The sequence below is a fragment of the Panthera uncia genome, chromosome A2, assembly GCF_023721935.1.
Source record: "Panthera uncia isolate 11264 chromosome A2, Puncia_PCG_1.0, whole genome shotgun sequence".
Classification (NCBI taxonomy): Eukaryota; Metazoa; Chordata; class Mammalia; order Carnivora; family Felidae; genus Panthera; species Panthera uncia.
In genome coordinates, this window is record NC_064816.1 from 5,058,053 (window position 1) to 5,079,347 (window position 21,295).

At 53.4% G+C, this 21,295-nt stretch overlaps 2 protein-coding genes across 5 annotated transcripts in view; both read right to left on the bottom strand.

Moving 5' to 3' along the window:
- HNRNPM (heterogeneous nuclear ribonucleoprotein M) overlaps nucleotides 1-1,633 on the bottom strand; it is a 39,255-nt gene extending 37,622 nt beyond the window's left edge. For both annotated transcript variants that reach the window (XM_049639780.1, XM_049639779.1), the window contains exon 1: nucleotides 1,460-1,633. In XM_049639780.1, the coding sequence (XP_049495737.1) occupies nucleotides 1,460-1,572 (113 nt within the window). In that variant the 5' untranslated portion in view covers nucleotides 1,573-1,633. The remainder of the gene's footprint in view (nucleotides 1-1,459) is intronic.
- A 3,784-nt stretch (nucleotides 1,634-5,417) lies between these two features.
- Nucleotides 5,418-17,856, bottom strand: MARCHF2 (membrane associated ring-CH-type finger 2). 3 transcript variants are annotated; one of them, XM_049639790.1, is made up of 5 exons: nucleotides 17,742-17,856; nucleotides 14,737-14,964; nucleotides 9,449-9,644; nucleotides 7,917-8,126; nucleotides 5,418-6,010 (listed from the first exon to the last, which is right to left on the bottom strand). In XM_049639790.1, exons 2-5 carry the CDS (start codon nucleotides 14,910-14,912, stop codon nucleotides 5,852-5,854), a joined length of 741 nt encoding a protein of 246 aa, XP_049495747.1. In that variant the 5' UTR covers nucleotides 14,913-14,964; nucleotides 17,742-17,856; the 3' UTR covers nucleotides 5,418-5,851. The 3 variants fall into 3 exon arrangements, with proteins under 3 accessions (XP_049495747.1, XP_049495749.1, XP_049495748.1); XM_049639792.1 differs by lacking the exon at nucleotides 17,742-17,856 and adding an exon at nucleotides 10,331-10,556 and having other exon boundaries at nucleotides 14,737-14,816; XM_049639791.1 differs by lacking the exons at nucleotides 14,737-14,964; nucleotides 17,742-17,856 and adding an exon at nucleotides 9,878-10,318.
- Between the last annotated feature and the right edge of the window lie 3,439 nt (nucleotides 17,857-21,295).

Below are 21,295 nucleotides of genomic sequence, written 5' to 3' on the forward strand. Positions count from 1 at the left end.
AAAAGTCCAAGTGAACATATCTCTTTCCAGCTTTCAACAGTAAAGCATTGCAAAAACTTCCAGGATGCCTTTTCTGTTGTGATTTCTCAGGACCAGTAACCACGGTATTTTGTTCCTCTCCACCTAAGAAGAGAAAGTTTAACAAAGCTAGTGTTTACTGAATGCTCATTAACAAAGCAATTTCACCACATTCACGATCAAACTCTAGTTACGCATATTAAAAATTTCTGGGAAGGCAAATTCACAAAGAGAAAAGTATATAAAAGTAACCAGAACCTGGGGAAAGGGAGAGAATAGGTTACTGTATAACGGCTCCAGTTTGGGAAGATGAACGTTCTGCACACGGACAAGGGACGATAGCTGCACAACATGGTGAAAGCGCTTAATGCCACTGAATCGCACATTCAAAAATGGCTAAAACCGTAAATTTTATGTTATGCACGTTACCACATTTTTTTTTTTTTTAACTTGTGTTAAAATCAAATGTGTGCCCAGACTTCCCCCCTCCTGGCCGGACAGCTGGTGGTCACGGCCACAACGTCTTTCAGGTGACTGTAATCAGAACGGGTGGGTTTCCGGGGGGACACAGGATAACACCTCGAAGCTTTAATTAAACTTGAAAAACCAAGGGCCCCGCACAGAGCCCCACGCTGGATTGAAAAGGTGACGAAGTTTGCAAGTGGTGAGCCCGCCTAGTGACGGAAAATCTTCCCCTGGAACACGGAAGAAGTTTCTTTCTTTTCCGCCACTCTTTCTTGTTTCTAAGGGCGAACACCGAGCAGCAAGGGCCGAACTCTCTACAAATACGTACTGCGCACCTGGGGAGGAGCGAAGGACGCGCCGAGGGACTCGGGCCGGAGCCACAGCGCAGGGCTAGCGCGGTTCTGGCCGAGGCACTTCCCGCGGGGCGGGGGAAGGGGAAAAGGAAGAGGAGGCGCCCCGAACCGGCCTCGCGGTCCCGGCCGAATGAAATCTACCCGCCGCGGCTGCCGTTTACCGAGGCTCACCGCGCGCGAAACCCTGCGCGCGCACTCCCTCCCCTCCCCCCACTTCACGGATCGGGAAACTGAGACCACGGACGGTGGGGGAGGGGGGTTGTGAAACCACTCAACCCAAGGTCACCCGACAGGCGAGCGGGCCGCGGACTCTGCGACTCCCCGGGCCGCGCCATCATCCCCGTGCGCAGGGCCCCGGCCGCAGGCCTCGGCGTCGGGCCCGGCCTAGAGGGACCCGCGGAGCGGAGGACCGAGGCCTGCGAGGAGGGCGCGACCCTTGAGGCGTCCACGGGGTCGCCGGGCTTCACTTCTCACGGCCTCGGCCGCCCCCACCCTCGGAATGCCCGGCGGGGAAGGCCCGGGCCGAGGCCGCGCCGGTGGGAGGCCGCCAACAGACCTAACGGAGCCGCCGCCGGCCGCCGCGAAGATGACCGGCCCGGGACAAGGAGCCGTGGAATACTCACCCCTTCGGGCCCGGGGCCCCGTTGCCACTTGGCACGCCGGGCGTGCCGCTCTCCTCCTCCATTTTAGGTTCCGTCGCCGCCACCTCGGCCGCCGCTTCGACCCCTGCCGCCATTTTCTCCGCGTCTGGGCTTTGTGTGAGGGTACGGGCTGCGCGGCGCTGCGCCTGCGCGCTCACGTGACTCGGCGCGACCAGTAACGCCTGCGCGCGCAGGGACCGGCTCCCGCCTCGTCCCCTCCCGCCACGGGCCACGCCCCTGCCCCGGGCCACGCCCCCGCCGCGCGCAAGCGCACACCGGCAGCTGTTATTCATTCATTACGGCGACGAATTTGCTTTAGGCACCTATTGGATACTCCACCAGCTCTCCAAGTCTAGCAGGAGAGTATCTCCCCACCTCCCCACCTGGACCTACTCATTCCCAGCTTTCTGTAATCAGAGCTGGCGCAGAGGCAGCGAGAAAGTTCTGTTTCCTAGAATATAGAGGAATTAGCTAGGCTAGGAGGGCAGGATACTGGTCAGGCCAGGCAGAACTGCTGTGCAAAATGCTGTCTCCCTAAGCAAGTATCATCCTGCACCAAGAATATCTGTGGCCTTTGTCTGGCCTGTCTCCCTACCACATTGGGAGCTCCTGGGTGCGGAGCTCGTGGCCTATGTTCCTCTCACTGAACCCATTAACCAAAAACCAAAACATGTAGCTGAGGACTTAGCATGTGCTCACAGATGTTTCTTTTTTTTTTTTTTTAATTTTTGAGTTTATTTATTTATTTTGAGAGAGAAAGAGAGAGGGAGGCACAGAGAGAGAAGCCCAAGCAGGCTCTGTGCTGTCAGCTCGGAGCCCGACGAGGGGCTAGATCCCATTGGACGGAGAGATCATGACAAGCCCAAATCAAGAATCAGATGCTCAACCGACTGAACCACCCAGGGGCCCGAATCACGGATGTTTCTTGAGTGAATGAAAAAGCAAGAATCCAAACATGATGGAAGAAATTAGTCACAGGCCAGGAGAGTCCCTTAACTGGGGCCCCTTTCTGCCTACCCCTGGATTCCTTTGTCCTGAAGGCTTGACTCTGTCCAGAAACAGGTTTTCAAGGGCTGTTACAGGATGTGTCATGAGGAAACCACATTGGCTTGGGAAGAGGCCAGAGCCCAGGAGAGTATTTAGAGGCCTCAGGCTCCCTTTCCCCACAGCACCTCCCTCCCCAGTGTCTCTGGAACTTTGAAGTGCTTCGCTGGATCTCGCAGAAGTTTCCATCCAACCATCAAGCTCTCTGGGCTTACAAAGGGAAAGTTCTCTTTACCCCTTCTCTACACGTCATCAAGCTCTGGGGGAATATCTCATCTGCCACACCCTCCTAGCTGCTTAAATCTTCCTGGTGATTCTGACCCAGGCTGAGAATTCCAGGCCCAGAGAAGAAATCCAGTAGCCAGCCCAGCCTGACAGAGGGTAGGCCCCACTCCCACATAGTTCCCAAACTCCTGTGTCTCACAGAATTTCCTCCTATCACCCATCTTCAAGGACCTCCTCCTCCCACACCCCCTCTGCTCTACTAAAATCTCCTGGGCACACCCCCTTCTTCTGTGGCCCCACTGGAATCTAAGCTTTACCATTCTCTCCCTAGACTGTAGGGGGCAGAAGGAGCCTCACAAACCTCTGAATCCCCTTGTTCAGTGCGGCTCAGACAGGGTGGAGGCCATAACAGTCTAAGAGAAAGAGGGAGCAAAGTCCGAATCAAATGCAAAGCAACAGGGACAAGAAGCCACCTGGCTCTCCACTCCCTTCTCCTGCGGTGTGACTGGAAATCAGGGATAAGCCAGGCCCTGGTTGAAGAGACAAATTCTTCCAGGCCAAGCTCCTATGGGCTGGGGGCTGGTTGACTTAACCCAACACTGCCCCCAGGAATTTTGCAATCTCCTGAACTATTATCTTCTTCACACTTTCCTTTGGCACACATTCTTTTCCTTTAAAGAAAGAGGCTTTTGGGGGCGCCTGGGTGGCTCAGTTGGTCAAGCGTCCAACTCTTGACTTCAGCGCAGATCATGATCTCATGGATCCTGGGATCGAGCCCCGTTTCAGGCTCTGTGCTGTTAGAGGCTCTGCTTGGGACACTCTCTCTCCCACTCTCTCTGCCTGTCCACTGCACGCACGTGTGCAAGTACACGCTATCAAAATAAGCATTAAAGAAAATATATGCTTTTAAATTCTACTTTACATCACAGCACATACTGAAAACTTGCTAAAATAGCTTATTGTGAAAAATAAGAGGATGATGCTGTTAAAGTAGAAATTCAGTCATGCTCATTGCCAACAGCTCTGAGCCTAAGACTTGCTCTCTCTTTTGCAAGGGTTAAGGGTCATTAAAGACCACCTAGCACCAAACTACATACTTCTCCTCACTTTATATAAAAGTGTTAGAAGAGGGGTGCCTGGGGTGTCTGAGTGGCTCAGTCGGTTAAGCGTCTGACTTCGGCTCGGGTTGTGATCTCACAGTCTGTGAGTTCGAGCCCCGCGTCAGGCGCTGTGCTGACATCTCGGAGCCTGAAGCCTGCTTCGGATTCTGTGTCTCCCTCTGTCTCTGCCCCTCTCCTGCTCATGCTCTGTCTCTCTCTGTCTCAAAAATAAATACAAATATTAAAAAAGAAGAAGAAGAAGAAGAGAGGTGCCTGGGTGGCTCAGTCAGTTAAGCGTCTGACTCTTGATTTTAGCTCAGGTCATGATCTCACGGTTCGTGTGTTCGAGCCCCTCATGGGGCTCCATGCAGACGGTGAGGAGCCTGCATGGAATTCTCTCTCTCCACCCCACCCCCCCCAAAATAAACAAGTAAACTTAGAAAAAAAAAGTGTTAGAAGAGATTTGCAATGGAAACGACTTTCTCTTTTCGTGATGGCACATCCTGGGGCTTCTGCACTACCTTCAGGAGAAGGACTCCAAAGTTGCCCTGAGAGAGCGGGTGCCAGACCTGTGTAGAGTAAAAAGCTGCAGAGGGCCCTGAGCACTGGCCGAGCTGAGACACTTGGGGACCATCCGTTCTGCAGACCACCAGAAGCCTACAGTCATGCTCACCTTTCCTGCTGCCTCTCTCCTGCCCCTCTGCCCCTCAATCACAGGACTCCAAGCGCGGCTCATCTGCCATTGGGCTCCTCCCACGGACCAGGCAGGTGTCAGCCTCCAGGCCTTTGCCCTTTGCTGTTCCTCCCCCCCGCCCCCCTCCCAAAGGCCAGGCTGGCTTCCCCCTGCTGTTCATCTAAGGCAGAAAGGCTTTTTCTCCCTCTCTGGGTGACCCATACCCCAGATGGGCATTCATGAAGAAAACAATAGAACACACCAGACACTAAGCCCGTCAGGGATGTGTGACCCTGGGTGAGAAACCCCACCGCTCGGAGCCTCCGTTTGCTCATCTGCAAATGGGATTAATTAAGGGAACCCCAGAACCCACCTTTCAGATCTGCTCTAAGTAATAAACGTGGCCCAATGCAGAGAACCCTCAAATGTACACAGTTCAGCAAGAGCTCAAGAAGTAGGTGCTGTTACTACCATAACCATATTTTTCTTCCTTTCCCGAGTCCTCCCGGAAGGGGAAGCAGAAAGCTCAGCACGGGGGGCCATGCGGACTGGGGGGTCAACCCTCACTTTACTTCCTAGAGCCGTGGGGGCCTTGGACACAGGCTTCCCCGCTCTGAGCCCCGGTCTTATCCGTAAGATGCGTGGTCCACTCTACGTGCAAAGTAAGTGGGAACTGTTCTTACATCTATTTATTTTAAGTCATTTATTATATAACCCTGCTCCCTGCTCTTCACTTGAACACTCAGGCTTTGCTGCTTCCGGTGTTGCGCAACAGATCCCTTCAAACCAGCTGAGGGTTCGGTTAGGTTTTTTTGAACCTCTGTATGGTCCCTAACTCCCTTCAGGTCCCGGGGCCTCCCTTCGAGGCCTGGGTTCAGAAACGTAACTGACAAGTCCGTTTTGTCCAGCAAGGGCTCCTTTTATTCGTTCAGGGTGGGTTTTTGAAACGCAGTGCAACTTTATAAAGTCGAGGGTGCCAGGAAAGCGAGCCTGCTGGGTGCAGAGAAGCGCAAGAAGCTTGCGGAACCTCCCAGCCCCATGGGCGCCCTGGTTCACCTATGGCCACGGCTGCTGGCCCACAAGGGGCCGGTGGACCTCAGGACGAGATCAGGGTGCCTGCTCCATCCAAAGCTCAGGACCACGTCCATCTGTCCTCAGGTACGACGGTGTGCAAAACAATTGGAAAACATCTTCGTGTGGGATCACAGAACCAGCTCCGCTTGGTGGCTCTTGGCCTCAAAAGCATTCTGGCCGTGCAGGAAGGGTCAGGCAATTTCATCCTTCCAAATACCAGGGCGTCGCCAGCTGTCTCTGGCCCTGCTGGCCCGGCCTTCACACGGGTGTCTCCTCTGCCACCTTCTTCAGGAGTCCAGCTGCCAGTGAGGAGTGCGGGGTGCCCTCAGAGCCGTCTGCATCCCGGATCTTCAGGCGAACTTTCTGGTTGGTCCTTCTCCACTCGGAATACAGCTGGCAATGGTAGCGGAAGGAGACCTACAGGGCAGTGTGGGGGGGGTGGTTGGGAATGCCAGCGGGCTGGTCTCCACCCCCAAGGGAGGAACACTGAGCCCCTGGGGCACCTGCTTTGGCCCAAACCAGGGCTGGGCTCATGCTTCCAGAAGCAGGGACAGTGTCCATATGTTTCTCATACAGACTGTGTACATACACCCATTCACTCTCCTTGGAAAGCTCCCCACTGACCTTCTGGACCCCTGCAAAAATGCAGGGCCCTGCAGCAGGGAGCAAGGAGCTCCCTTTCTGTTTCTCTCAGGATGGGACCCAAGTGGTACAGTCTCTCGGAAGGGATTAAATGTCAGTGGGTCATACAGTCGCCAAAACTCGGAAGCCATCAAGACGTCCTTCAGTAAGTGAATGGACAAAGAAACTGGGGGGCATCCGGACAAGGGAATATTACTCGGCGCTAAAAAGAAATGAGCTCTCCAGCCATGAAAAAGACACAGAGAAACCTTAAATGCATATTACTAAGTGAAAGGAACCAGTCTGAAGGGCTACGCGCTATAGGATTCCAACTCTATGACGTTCTGGAAAGAAGAATCTACAGAGACAGTAAAAGGATCAGTGGTGCCAGGAGTTGAGGGAAGGGAGGAATGAACAGGCGGAGCACAGAGGATTTTTAGAGCAGCGAAACTATACACACACTGTAACGTATATAACTACTGTTTATAACTACTCTGTACGTATGTTATAACTATGTAACTACTGTATATAACATACGCTATAATGATAGATGCATTTACTACACATCTGTCCAAACCCCGTAGAATGAATGTACAGCTCGAAGTGTGAAGTCTAATGTAATCCGTGGGCTTTGGATGAGAATGATGTGTCAATATAGGTTCATCTCTTGCGACAAACGGCCTGTCGTCTCTGGTGCCATGTTGATAGCAGGGGACGCCGTGTATGGGGATGAGGATATCCGAGAACTCTCTGGATATTCTGCTCAATTTTGCTGTGAACCTAAAGCTGCCCTAATACATAAATAGAGTCTATAAAAATTTTTTTAAATCAATGTCAACGGTTCACAGTCTTTGATCAAGCAAGTTCTGAGAAGCATTTGCACACGAGGTGCCCAAAGCAACACTGCTGGTAACAGCAAAAAGAAAAAGAAAAAAAAAAAAAAGGAGGAGGAAGGACAGAAGGAAGGAAGGAAGGGGGGAGAAAAACAGATGGGAAAGAATCCAGTGTCCATTAAAAGGGATTAGTTCAATAAATACGGTACATCCAGACCATGAATCCCTGTTGGGCAGCTGCCTTTCTTTTTTAAAGGACGTTAGCAAAGTGAAAACAAGCAGACTGCAAAGCAATACCTATGGTTTCATACTATTTGTATGTTTAAAAAAATGCAAGTGGATGCCATGGAAAACAGTGTTTGCGGGGGGGGGGGTGCCCCCACACCTAGACACAAGGGGTCATACTTAAGAGGGAAGACCACGGATCCTCTCTGAGCGAGGGTCCTCATGGCTGCTGGAAGCCTGTTCCTGTCTATCTTTCTCATTCTCCTGCTCTTTCTCTCCCAGTCTTCTGGTCTCGCTCTCCCTCTCACCCTCCCAGCCTCCCTTTCCCCTAACCCCAGCCAGTCTTGTTGGGCTCGTGTATGGCAGGGCTTACACACAACAGAGCCGATCAGGTGCCCTCACCTCCTTGCAGTGGAGGCTCACACTTGACTTGTGGCTTTCCTGGACCTTGGCTGGGCTCGGAATCCGGAGCGCCACAAGATGCTGGGAATTGCTCCCACCCAGGCAGAGGCAGAGGCAGAGGCAGAGGCAGAGGCAGAGGCAGAAGCGGGCAGGGAGGCCCCCGAGCCATTGACCAAACTCCTGGCCTGACTGCTCTGAGCCACAGCCCCCCAGATGCCTGCTCTCCGGCTGGCAGCACTCACCAGCGTCCAGAGGACGTAGATGGTGAACAGGGCGATGGTGAGCGCGATGAGCCCCACGGCCTCGAGCCGGCTGTGGAGCCGGAGGTGGTCCTGGGCCCCGCGCAGGCACAGCCAGCCCGAGATGGCAGCCAGGGGCGTGATGAACAGGAAGCACAGCATGTCACAGCACAGCGTCCGCTTCTCCGTCCGAGGCCCCGGGTCCTTCAGCCACTGCGGGGGTGGGGGAACGAGCTGCCGAGGCGGGCTACACGCGGCAGCCCCTCCAGTCCCCGCCTGGGGATGGGGTGCAGGCCCATCTTGACTGGTGGGGCCTGCGGGACCAGCCCCCCGCCTGGCGCCTCCCTCTGCCCTTCCCTTCTTCCATATACTTACTGAGCCTGCGTATGACGAGACACTGTACAGGCAGGGGGAAACTGGGGGCACAGGGGGACTGACTCATCTGTGCAAACTCACGCAGCTAGTCACCCACAAAGCCAGAACCGGACCCCAGGAAGTCTTGCCCCAGGGCCTGCGTGCCCTTGGCCGCTACGCTACACTGCCCGCCACAGATGAAGGGGCAAGAGAAATGGGCTTCGCTCGTGGTGGTTCTGGTGCACGGAAGGTCCCCACCTTCCCAGAGCTTCTGGGCTGGTGCGGGAGGGATGAAACGGGGTGGATGGCCAGGGAGGGGATGACCTTGCTGAGGAGGCGACAGTGAGCTGACCCGATGAGCGGAAGCAGCCATGTGAAGAATGGGGGAGACGGCCCCAGGCCGCAGAACAGCAAATGCAGAGGCCCTGATGTCGGAGCCTGCGGCCTGGGCGAGGTACAGCAGGGAGGAGGCCCACGTGGCTGGAGCACAAGAGCAAGGGGGCGGGGGGCGGGGCAGGCCGGGGCTGCCTCCTCCACCTAGTGTTCTCCTAAGAGCCCAGCTCCCAGGTGGGGCCAGGGGCCTCTGCAGGAGCCCAGAGACCTCACTCTGCAGCGCTCTGCTGCCCCCTTCCAAGCCAAGCCCAGAGGAGCCCGAGGGCATCCATGCGGCCAGCGGTACTCTGGGGAGCAGTGTGGCAGCCACCGCGTCCGACAGTGCTCATCTCAGTCCCGACCCATGCTGCTCACGCTGAAGTCTAAGCTCCTAGGCACAGCCCACTAAGCCCAGAGTGGCTGCCGCCACCTCCTTCCAGGTCGCTCTCCTCCTCCTGTACCTCGCTTCACTCCAGCCGCCTAGGCTTCCCCACGAACACCAAACTCGTCCTGGCCCCAGGGCCTTGGCACTTGCTCCGCCCTCTGCCAGGACTGCCCTTCCCCAGGCCGGGTGCCTGGGCATCGCCGGCTCCTCATTCTTCAGGTCTCAGCTTCAGGGGTGACCAAATGAGGGAGGGGGCACAGGGTTCCCCACCCCCATCAGCTGAATCCACCGTGGGGGCGGGGGGGGGGGGTGCGGAAGGGAGGTCCGTCCCATAGAGAAGGATCCTCCCATGCAGTTCCCTCCTCCGGCCCCGTCCCTGCCCGCCTTCCCTCTGCCCACTCCAACCTCAGGCTCGCAAGCATACCTCTGTGAGGGGCCGGGGCCGCTTCTCCACTGCAAACTCCGTGTGGCACAGCTCGCAGTAGCTGGTGTTGGACGAGGAGAGCCACTTCTCCAGGCAGCTCTTGTGCACGGCGCCCAGCGTGCCAGTACAGCCACAGGGAGACAGCAAGCTCTCCCCGTTGGCTCCCTCATGGCAGATCCGGCAGAAGGGACCATCACTAGACACAGAGATAAGGCACATGAGCAAGCTGCCTGCCTATGCCTGCTTCACTACCCACTGGATCACGAGCTGGGCTGCCCCTCTCCTGCCACTCGGCAAACTCCTACTCATCCTTCAACGCCCAGCTCCAAACTCCTTTCCTTCATAAAGCCTTCCCGGATTCCCAGAGGCGTGGCGATGTGCTCCCTCCCCGGGGTTCCCGTGGCACGTTTTTAGCCCCAAGGTGAGCACCTCTTGCTCCTACGCATCCAGCCTCCTTTTCCTGCCAATACTCTCCTAATTGTCCGAAGCAACCAACCCACTCTCGACTCTTGGTCCTCCGGGACTGGAACAGAGCTGACAACAGCCCCGATGACCTCAGGCCTCATCAGTTAGAACACCACACACCCCTGGTCGTTGGGACTGATTCAGGGAACGGCATGTGCGATGCAATCAGAGTCACTGGAGATTAATTCCTGAAATTCTTTTTTTTTTTTTTTTTTTTTTTTTGTCGCCCCTAAACTCCCAGCTATAGACAGCCAGGCTGATGTAAGTCTGGAGCGGCTGGCAGCAGTCTGGTCTCCACGTGGAGTCTGTGAATGATGCCAAACAGAGGAAAGCTGAGCCGGGCAACAGGAAAGACCCTGCTCTCTCAAAGACACCATCGGAGGCTCTGGATCGAGCCACGCCTGAAGACCATGCTACCTGAGAAACCTGTGTGTCCAGGGAGAGTGGTTCCCCTGCTCCCGTGTCCTGGGCTCAGAAGACAGACACATGTCCTGGGCTCAGAAGACTCCACTTCAGGGAAGTCTCAGCGCCAGCCTGGTCTCTGGGGATACTGGGGCCTTCCTGGGGCAGCTCAGGACCGGGGGTGTGGCCTTGGTGGGCGCAGAGGTTGTCCAGCACATGAGTCATTGTTTTCCAGACATTTCTGCCGAGAGACAGGACTGCAGGAACACACGAAGGAGGCGGAGCAGGGAGGCTGTTTTCCAGAGAACACCAGTTTCCCCTCAGAAACTGTTTTTTAATCTTTGCTCGGTGTCTCCTGCTGGGGGGGCAGAGCCTGGCTGCCTTGAAGCTGAAACCCCGAGCGGACCCTCATGGCTACTTTCTCATCAATCCTGTGCCCGGCGGCTGCCTTCCCGACGATGTCAAAAGGCCGTGCCCGGCTCCACCCTGACCCCACACTCCCCTTGCCCAGAGTTAACAGGAAAAGGAATCCCTGCTCCGGAAAAACCAACTCCAGGAAGTGGAAGGGACGAGAACCTTGAGGAAGAGAGCCACGTCAGTTGCGGGGGGGGCGGGGGGTCTGTCCCGGGGAACCCTATTTTGGAAGAGCCAGTTTGGAGGAGACAACACAAAATGAAACCTGCTTTATCACAGAGGGCTTATTGCGGACTGTGAGGTATTCCAAGCACAGCACATGGGCCAATCTGCTAGTCTCGTGGGGAGCCTGTGAGGACGGTGCTGGTTTTGCCCTCCTTTCACAGATGGGGAAACTGAGGCACCGCGGGGTGACCCCGCTTGTGGGAACTCACACAGCTAGCAGCCCGTGAAGCGGGGGTTTTTCAGGAATTAATTCCCAGGACGTCCTGGACCTGTTTGAGCTCCAGGGCCCGTGCACCCTGAGCAGCTACACTGCCTGTTCCAGATGGCAGGGCAAGAGAAATGGGCCTTGCTCATGAAGTCCTGGCAGGAAAAGAACACATATGACACAGATGACAAGGGAACGGACTGGGGGAGTGGCGGGGGCGGGGGCCTCAGTGGGGCTGCCCAGAGCACATGCCAAGAGCAAGAGAAGGGAGAGAATGAGCAGGGAAGCAGGCAGAAGCCATGCGGAAGAGACGGCAGGGGATGGCTAGGAGGAAGGGCTGGGGAAATGCTCTGGGAAGCTTCGAGAAGGGCCTGGGCTTGCTCACAGACTGGTGGGCAGAGGGCCAAAGGCTCAGGATGATAAAAGCCCTTTAGACAAACAGCAGCCTCCTCTCTGGGAAGGTGGCTGTGCCCTGGTCTTCGGCCCGGACGGGCTTGGGCTGAGCTGTATCAAACATCAAAGGGGAGGGGTGCCTGGCTGGCTCAGTTGGTGGAGCATGCGTGCAACTCTTGATCTCAGGGTCGTCAGTTCGAGCCCCGTGCTGGGTGTGGAGATGACTTAAAAAAAAAAAAAAAAAAGCAAAAAACAACAACAAAAACAAAATCAGGGGGAGAAGCTATGAGCAGAGAGGCCAAGGGGCAGATCAAGAGGGGCAAGTGGTCTCATGACCATTAGTGGGGTCACAGAGGGACTCTTTACTGCCTGTTGCTTGCCCCACCTATGAGGACTGCAGGACTGGCTGGCGGGACTGAACCAGCTTCGCCCCCTGCTCCCCCAACCCAAGCAGGAGTCCTGGGTTCAGGCCTCGGCAACGCTCAGTGACACTGGCAGGTGCCTGCCTCCCTCTGGGCCTCGGTCTTCCCAGGTGTCAGGAGGGAGGGTGGGGTGAGGGAGGCACTCTGTGCCTCTCAGAAACCCCACGGAGGGAGACCCCAGCTTTGGTCAGCCTTTTCCTAGGCCCCCAACCCCACCAAATGTCCCCGGCCCCCCAGCCTGGCTTGACCAGCACAGACTCTGTCCTGCCTTCAAGGGGGCTTGTGGAGATGCAGACATAAAAACCCACGCCCTGGAGGACACCCAGGGCACTCTCCACGTCATCTGGGCTCAGGTAAGGCTTCCTCAGGAAGTGACGTCAGGCGGAGACTTGGAGGGTGAATGGCAGTGAGCCTCCTCCAAAGCTCTGTGAGGCTCCCATCTGCTTCTTTTTAGGTTTGAATGAATGACTTATGAATTAATTCTGACACACCCTACGACACGGATGAGTATGGAAAACACTGAGTTCAGTGAAACGAGCCAGTCACCGGAAAAACTACCGTACGAATGCATTTAGATGAGCTCCCTGGAGGAGTCAAGTTCACAGAGAAAGTAGATGGCAGGTGCCAGGCAGGGTGTCACGGGGACAGACGTTCAGTTTGGGAAGATGAGAAAGTTCTGGAGATGGATGGTGGGGATGGGGGTACACCCGTGAGTGTGCCCAACGCCACTGAACTCGACTGTTTCTGGGGCGCCCGGGGGGCTCAGTCAGTTAAGCGTCCAGCTTCGGCTCAGGTCATGATCTCGCGGTTCACGAGTTCGAGCCCCTCGTCAGGCTCTGCGCTGACAGCTCGGAGCCTGGAGCCTGCTTCGGATTCTGGGTCTCCCTCTCTCTCTGCCCCTTCTCTGCTCACACTCTCTCTCTCAAAAATACATAAACATTAACAAAAAATTTTTTTTTGGTAAAGTGTTTCAAGGCTGGGCACCTGGGTGGCTCAGTCAGTTGAGCATCCGACTCTCGATTTCGGCTCAGGTCATGATCCCAGGGTCGTGGGATCAAGCCCTCCACACAGAGCGTGGAGCCTGCTTGAGATTCTCTGTCTCTCTTCCCCTGCCCCTCTCCACCTCTCCCCCTCTCGAGTGCCCTTTCTCACTAAAATTAAAACAACAACACAAAAGTTAAAAAATAAAATAAAATAAAAAGTATTACAATGGCATATTTTATATTATATATATACACATATATATATTTTTTACCACAATAAAAAAATTGGAGGGGCACCTGAGTGACTCAGTCGGTTGAGCATCCGACTCTTGATTTTGTCTCAGGTCATGATCTCACAGATCCTGAGATCAAGCCCCGAATCAGCTCCACACTGACAATACGGAGCCTTCTTGGGGTTCCCTCTCTCCACACTCTCCCCCCCACCCTCTACTCTCACTCTCTCTCTCAAAATAATTAAATAAACTTTAAAAGGACTAGAAAGGGGCGCCTGGGTGGCGCAGTCGGTTAAGCGTCCGACTTCAGCCAGGTCACGATCTCGCGGTCCGTGAGTTCGAGCCCCGCGTCAGGCTCTGGGCTGATGGCTCGGAGCCTGGAGCCTGTTTCCGATTCTGTGTCTCCCTCTCTCTCTGCCCCTCCCCCGTTCATGCTCTGTCTCTCTCTGTCCCAAAAATAAATAAAAAAGGTTGAAAAAAAAAAATTTAATAAAAGGACTAGAAAAACACATGAATTAAACCTTATTAAGAAAAAGATGTCATTTAGACTTTTGTTTCCTTAGCCAACTGCTCAGCTATTTTCAATCTAAATGAGTTAAAATGGGGTGGCTGGCTCAGTCGGTGAAGTGTCTGATTTTGGCTCAGGTCATGATCTTGAGGTTCATGAGTTTGAGCCCCATGTCGGGCTCTATGCTGACAGCTCAGATCCTGGAGATTGGTTGGGATTCTGTGTCTCCCTCTCTCTCTGTCCCTTCCCTGCTCATGCTGTCTCTCTCTCTCTCTCTCTCTCTCTCTCTCTCTCAAACATAAATAAACATTAAAAAGAATTTTCTTGAGTTAAAATGGATTCGAGGCAGACACTCTCTCCTTTGCTGTCCTACCCACCGCTCCCTTGTGGCATATTCAATAAACTTCTATCTCCTTTTAAAATAAATAAACAAATGAATAAACCAATTAATTAAATTAAACTAAATGGATTTGAATTTGTGTGGGGTTTACTTCAGACGCTTTTCCTTGGGAATGATGACAAGTTGGCAAACCAGGCAGGGTCAGCTCACATATGGGTCTGGAAAGCCGGCACCGAGGCTTAAATCCTTTTATCGAACACATACACATTGGCAGACCCGCGGGCAGACGCTTTATGTGAACCATGGCAACGACCTCTCAGAACAACGCAATGGGGAAAGTGTCCCCATCTCGGAGACGAGGGTAGAGTGACCTGTCCCGGGTCCCCGAGGGAGACAGGCTGGCAGCAGGATCTGAGCCCGGCCTGCCCTGCTAGCCACTTCTATATAACGCCTCTCCAAAATCTGAGCTACTCACCCACGGACGTCTAATCTTCAGACGTCAGCTGACAATCTGGAATTTCCACTTTTCCTGAAGAACCAGAAACCAGACCTGGCCAGCCTGGGCCTCTGCTTCCACATGGCGGTTATGATCGGGGGCCCCCGCTCTCTGCCCACCTGTTCCCTCTAGATGATTCTGACCCCAGGCTGGGAGGAAATCGCTTGGCCCAGGCAAAGACACCTGCTCGGTCACCACTCACCTTGACGTGTCTAAGGCTCGGATCACGGTTGAGAGGAGCCGGCCGTCCCTTGAAGTCACCTGCGCCACATACTGAGGTGGCCCGAGGCCAGTGGCCTCCACGACCTTGGAGAAGGCAGGGCTGCCAGAGCAGTCACACAGGGAGCCAGGGAGGTGGCAGCAGTCACCAGTCGTCATGGCCACAGGGAGCCCTGCGTCCTCAGGGCCCGAGGCCCATGGTCCCAAGAGCCTGGGGAGAGGCCCGGCAGGGAAGTTAAGGGAAAGGTTTTCCAGCCGAACATTGAGCGGGGCTTCAATCCAGCTCTCTGAGCCTTAGTTGCCCAATCTGTAAAATGGGGCTCTGTCGGGGGGCTGTGAGGATTCAAGGAGATGCCACTTGCCCTGGTGCACGACAGGGGCTCGGTTATATTATCTCTGACTCCCCTGAGAAAAGTCAGCCAGGTCCAGCCCTCAAGGCCAATCACCTCTCTAGACACGGTAACAGCACCTCACAGTTAGAGTGCCTGGTGTGTGGCTGGCCCCGTGCTTGGTGCTTCCTCGGGCTGGAACCATGCCCGCCAAGCACATAGACGCTTGTCCTCCATGGACTGGATTTCTGGGGCTTGGCTCAGAGCAGGTGAGCCTGCCTTTGAGTTGGGCAGAACTGGGCTGGAAACCTGGCCCCACAGACCAGGATGGTGCATCATCTGATACCTCCTTGGTACCTCAAGCCATCGGGAAAATGGCCCAGGCTGGGGAGAGCTACGGCAGGCCTCTGTCCCCACCAGGGCGGCTGCCCCGAGCCACGCCTGTGTCCTCGAGGAGAAGCAGTGGCCGATGGAGCCCTCCTAGCCCATCATGCCCTTCTGGGGCCTCCACACTTGGGCCACTGCCGGCCAGATAAGCAAGTATCAGCCCAGAAGCAGGAGGAGCGGGAGGAAGGCTGTGTGACCTAGATAACATCCTCAGGGCAGCGGAGGGAGGGCCGTCGTGTTGTCCTGTGGTGTAGGCTCCTGTCCCTCCCGGGTGCCTGCAACCAGAACCTCCGTCCGGCTCAGAGGTCAACAGGGAAGCCTCTGGGCTATCCGAGAGAATGCACACAGAGGGGAATCCGTTCTTCCAGCCCCGCCCCAGGCATCAGCCTTAACATTCCTGCAAGTGATTGGGCATTACAAGAACCAGCACCGCTCCTGGATGTTAAGTTCTGCATTTCAGTTACTATTGGGGGTTAAAGGTCATCAGGAAATCCGCTAAAGCAAGGCCTGAAAATCACCCAAATTCCGACAGCAGCTCCGTGGAGGGCCTACCACACGGGGCGTACTGAGAAGCTCACTGAACTCCAAATAGCTGCTGTTAAGTGTCCCCTTCAAAGGTCGCCTCCCTGGAGAGGCCTTCCCTGAACTCCCTGGCCAAAGGGCCGCAGGCATCCATATTACTGAGCTCGTCGAATGTGTCCCTCTCTGAAGCGTTCTTATTTATTTCTTCATCTACCTGTGGACCCACATCTGCCTTCAGTCCTTCAGTGAGCTCTGGGAAGGGGGGACCCAGTCTGACATGCACTCCATCGTCCCCAGCGCCTGCCCTGGGTCTGGCACAAAGTTGCTGCATTAATTTCTCAGCCCCCCAATCGGTGGGGAGAATCAGCCCTCGTGACCCCCATACCTTGGTCTGCCAACGCCCATGGTGGGAATCAGAGATGGTTAGAGGCTAGAGGTTTGTGCAAACCACAGAGGCCCGGGCTTGGAAGGGGCCAAAACTCAAGGCTCGACTCAGCTCGGGGGCTGCTGGGCTGGAAGCGTGAGCCAACGTCCCAAGAGAACTTGGCCCAGTGCCTGGGGGATAGATTTCACTGAGTCTTTCCAACAAACATACGACAGAAGTGTAATAATTACCCCCATTTGACAAGTGAGGAGACTGAGGCTCAGAGAGGGGCAGCTACTGACCCAAGGTCGCACAGCTAACAAGGGACAGTACCCAGATTCGAATTTAACCCAGTGAGTGCGTCTGGGACTCAAAAGACCTGGATTCTTTTAAGTCTTGACTCCATCACTGATGCTGTGTGTCCTGGGACAGGCCACTCTGCCTCTCTGGGCCTCATCCTTCTCCTCTGTCAAATAAGTTGAAGAAGCTGGTAGACTGTTTGCTGAGAAAACTTCTTGAGAAGGAGCCCCCAGGCTCAATTCCTCCAGAGAAGCATCTAGGCCCACCTGGGGTGGTGCTGGGGCATTGCAACCTGCCCAGCCTTCTTTTCCTGAGAGCAAGAAACTAAAGGAAGAGGAATCAGAGGGCCCCTAACTCCCTACGGTGTCAACTCGGGCAAACTGCTTCACTTTCTGGGCCTCAGTTTTCTCATCTGTAAAATGGGGGTCATAATGATATCCAGCTCCTACACGCATAATTATTAACAAGGGTTTACTCCCTGCTCTGCCCTCATTTGCTGTATGGCCCCAAGGGAAAGGACTTGCCTTCTCTGAGCCTCAATTTCTTCATCTGTATAACAGGGAACGTTTCTAGTACTTCGACCTCTTATGGTCCCCGGAGGATTAAATGAGCTAATCGTATCAATTCTGACCACCTTGTTTTGAGCATCCCCTAACAGCCAGGCACTCTGCTAAGCAAGTCCTTTGTATCCAGTGCCTGGGTTATTACAATATTTACTATTTTCCAGGCAGAGCCCCACTGAGAAGGAGGTTGGGGAAGGCACTTAGTGACGGCCTACTGTGTGCAGGGCTCTTTCCTCATCCACCACCTTCTGAATTCTCCTAACAAACCCCCATTAGGTTGGCGCTGGGATGACCCGGTTTCACAGACGGGGAAATCGAGGCGCGGAGAGGCACCTACTGTGTGCCGGGCCTCAGGGACCTCACGCCGACCCCAGACCGGAACTGCGATCCCCTCGTTCCAGGGAAGGCTGAGGCCGAAGAGTCTGAGCCCGATCGTCCCGCTCGGGAGCCAGGCTCGGGCCTCGAACCCGGGGCCACCCCGCGGACCCGCGCCCCCCGGCCCCACCCGCCCGCCCGTGCCTACCTGATCCGCGGCCGGGCCGGGCGGCCGCGCAGGCCCCTTCGCTAGCCCCGGCCCTGGTCCCGGCCCGGCCGGTCCCCTCAGCGCCGCTAGCTTCGCTCGGGCCGGCACCTGCGTCCGGACACCGCCCGCCGAGCCGACGGTGCGGCGGACCAATGGCGACCGCCTCTCGCCCGCATGAGCCAATCGCCGTGCACGTCCCGCCCTAGGAGGCGGGGCCGGAGGCGACGGGGACGTCCTGGGCCGCACAGGCCCCGCGGCGCCGCGGCTGCTGGCTCCGCCCCTGCCGCGTCCTAGCTCCGCCCCCAGTCCCGGCTCCACCCCCAGCCCTCTCCCCGCCCCATCTTGGCAGGGGGCACGAGCGGGGTTGGTGGCGCCACCTGCCGTCGACCGGTGCCAGCTAATAAATAAAACCGTTACAGAAATGAACGTGACTCATAGCAGAGGGATTTGTAAGTGTTCATCACCTCCCTTATGTTTCTCATTAATTCTGGGAGAGAAAGTGAGAGGAACCGAATGATCACACTTTACAGAGGGAAAGCAGCCCAGAGAGGATGGGGGCCATGGAAGAGCCTAAAGCCAAGGTCATGTAGTCATCATTCACTTATTCATTCCCTCATGCAATAGGTTCATTCACTGGATGCAATAAACATCAATAAGAGGGCCTGTTATGTGCCAGGCACTGTCCTCGGCGCTGAGGACACAAGGTTGAGTAAGACAAATACTGTTGCCTTCACGGACCTTAATCCAGGGAATTAAACAACCAATTGTATAGTTAATTATTAATTATAAAAGCAATAAATTCTGGCAAGTGAGAGGGGGCATATCATGGAATAATTTGGAAAGTCCAAAAATATTTCCTTGAAAAAGAAGCAATTGAACTGAAAACTAGGAGTAGAGGTGAACTAGGAGAAGAGAGGGAGGAAGAATCCCAGGCAGAGAGTTCAAGCACATGCAAAGAGCTGAGGTAGGATGGAGAATTGCCTCAGTATTTCCTTCCTCTCCTGCCCTATCTTTATGGAATACACAGGCCAGTTCAATGACCTCAGTTACATTCTGTTGTGTTGTACTGGCTTTATTTTTCAAAAGTGAAAAGATAAATCATAACATTGTTTAAAAGGTTAGAGGGAAGAGTAGAAGGAAGGGGACAAAGATACAAGTTAGACTCTTAAAAAATATACCCTGTCTTATATATTTGGTTTTACAACCATGTAAAAATTTTACATAATTATAAAACAAAATTTAAAGCGTAAAGATAGCCCTGAAAACAAAAATAAAACAAAGGAAACCCTGTATCCAGTTGGTACAAAATGACACGGAGATGAACTCCTACTGACTTGAGACCAGGACAGTTTGTCTGCATACCACTACTATATTGTTGATGGTGATGTTGCAATTGTTATTCTGAACTTGTGGCATATTTAGTTTGGGATAAAGCGAAAGCAAAGGAGTACTTACACTGATGTCAAGGACTGGGATTTTCAGAGGGAGTGAAGGAAGTAGGGAGTATAAAGTTGATCACATTAATAAAAACCCTGCAGTCTTGAATTTGAATTGAGAGTGTTGCGATACATTTCACCTATATAAAAAGCAAACATTTCTTTGGTCGGTTGATTGCCCGACTCTTGATTTCAGCTCAGACCACGATCTCACAGTTGGTGAGATCAAGCCCCATGTGGGGCTCTGCACTGATAGCTCGGAGCCTGCTTGGGATTCTTTCTCTCTCTGCCCCTCCTCTGCTCACGTTGTCTCTGTCTCTCTGTCTCTGTCTCTGTCTCTCTCTCTCAAAATAAATAAATAACATTAAAAAATACATTTCCTAGCTCTGTCCACTGAAAAGTTCTGAAACAAAGACTGACTTTGTTGCAATGAGCACTCCTTAAGCCCAGATCATGGTCTCTAAACACCATTTCCAATTGAATGAGCCAGGGTACCTAGGAAGTATCTGATTCTGGGTCTGAAGCAGGGAATGTACAAGATGAACCTGGTGCATTCTGGTATACCAGAAAGCACAGGCATTATCAAAGACATTACCTAGTGAGGCAATGTCAGTGGGAGACCAACTAAGAAGCTCTCACTGGCCACAAATGGGATTATTTGCCCTGCAATAAGGGGAATGGTTGCAGTTGATCAAAACACGTCAAATGTTTAAATCCACTCACTGGGGTTTTAAAAATTCTTATCTCAAAATAGCGTCAGGGCACCTCACTGGCTCAGTCTGTAGAGCATGTGGCTCTTGATCTGGGGGGTCATGACTTCAAGCCCCACATTGGGCACAGAGTTTACTTCAAAATAAAAAAGTCAAATGTACATAAAAATTGCAGAAGTGAAAGTTACAGAGCTCCTACAAATTCTTGCCCAGATTCTTCACTTGTTAACATTTCTGAATCCTTTATTTTTTTCTTGTCTGTTTTTTTGTTTTGTTTTTGTTTTTTTTAGTAATCTCTACACCAATGCGGGGCTTAAACTCATGACCCCAAGATTGAGAGTCTCATGCTCTGTGGACTGAGCCAGCCAGGCACCCTTTCAGTGTATATTTCTCAAGTATAAGCACACTCTTCCACATAAACACAGTACCACCTTCAAAACCAGGAAGTTAATACTGATCCAAGAGTACCATGTAATTCCCAAATCCCATTCAAAGTTTCCAAGAAAGTCCCAAAAGTTTGTTTGTGTGTGTGTCTACGAGACAAAGGGGAAAGCAAATCTTAAGCAGGCTCCATGCTCGACATAGAACCCGACACAGGGCTCGATCCCACAACCCTGGGATCATGACCTGAGCCAAAACCAAGAGTAGAACGCCTAACCGACTGAGCCACTCAGGCACCCTTCCCACGAGGTCCTTTAAAGCTGCAGCATCTATTCCAGATCATACACTGTATTTTTCTAATTTTAGTGTCCTTCATTCGGTAACAATTCTTCAATCTTTGTCTTTCACGACCTTGATGCTTTGGGAGAGTATGAGCTAGCCATTTTGCAGAAAGTTCCTCAATGTATGTGTGTCTACTGTTTTGTCATGATTTAGGCACCTGGAACAAGAACTACAGAAGTGATAAAGCGTTCTCAGTGCATATATCCGGAGGCATAGAATGTTGATTTCTTCCATTACTGATTATGCTAGCCTGTTGAAAATCGTGTCTGCCGGGTGTCCAGCCTGAGCTAGTATGTTCCACTTGTCATTGGTGCTTTATGGGAAAAGACTTTGAAATTAATGAAATATCTGGTTCCTCAACAAACTTTCACCCACTAGATTTATTATCCATTGATGACACACCAATTTTTTTTTTAATTTTGTTGTTAACGTTGCTTTAGACAAAGAAGGTTTTATTTTTAAAAAATAAATAAAGCATTCTGGAGGAGGATGGCTGCCGGCATTGGCTTGGTCAAACGATGATAATAGGGTCAGCGACTCTGAGAGTTTTTTGGTCTTTTCCTCATGGTAGTGAAGATGGCTGCTGGGGTTCCAGGCATCATATCCTCAATCAAGGCAGGAAGAAGGGAGTGGCATGGAGGTGTCAGCCTTTTTTAAAACCAGATTACGGTTGCCAAATAACTTT

Excerpts from the sequence above, each read along its gene's own strand:
- MARCHF2 (XM_049639790.1), bottom strand. The coding sequence starts at position 14,912 with ATGACGACTGGTGACTGCTGCCACCTCCCTGGCTCCCTGTGTGACTGC. Across the intron at positions 8,127-9,448 it reads GGCCCCGGCCCCTCACAGAG|TGGCTGAAGGACCCGGGGCC; the intron begins GTATGCTTGCGA and ends CCACCCCCGCAG. Across the intron at positions 6,011-7,916 it reads TCTACGTCCTCTGGACGCTG|GTCTCCTTCCGCTACCATTG; the intron begins GTGAGTGCTGCC and ends ACTGCCCTGTAG.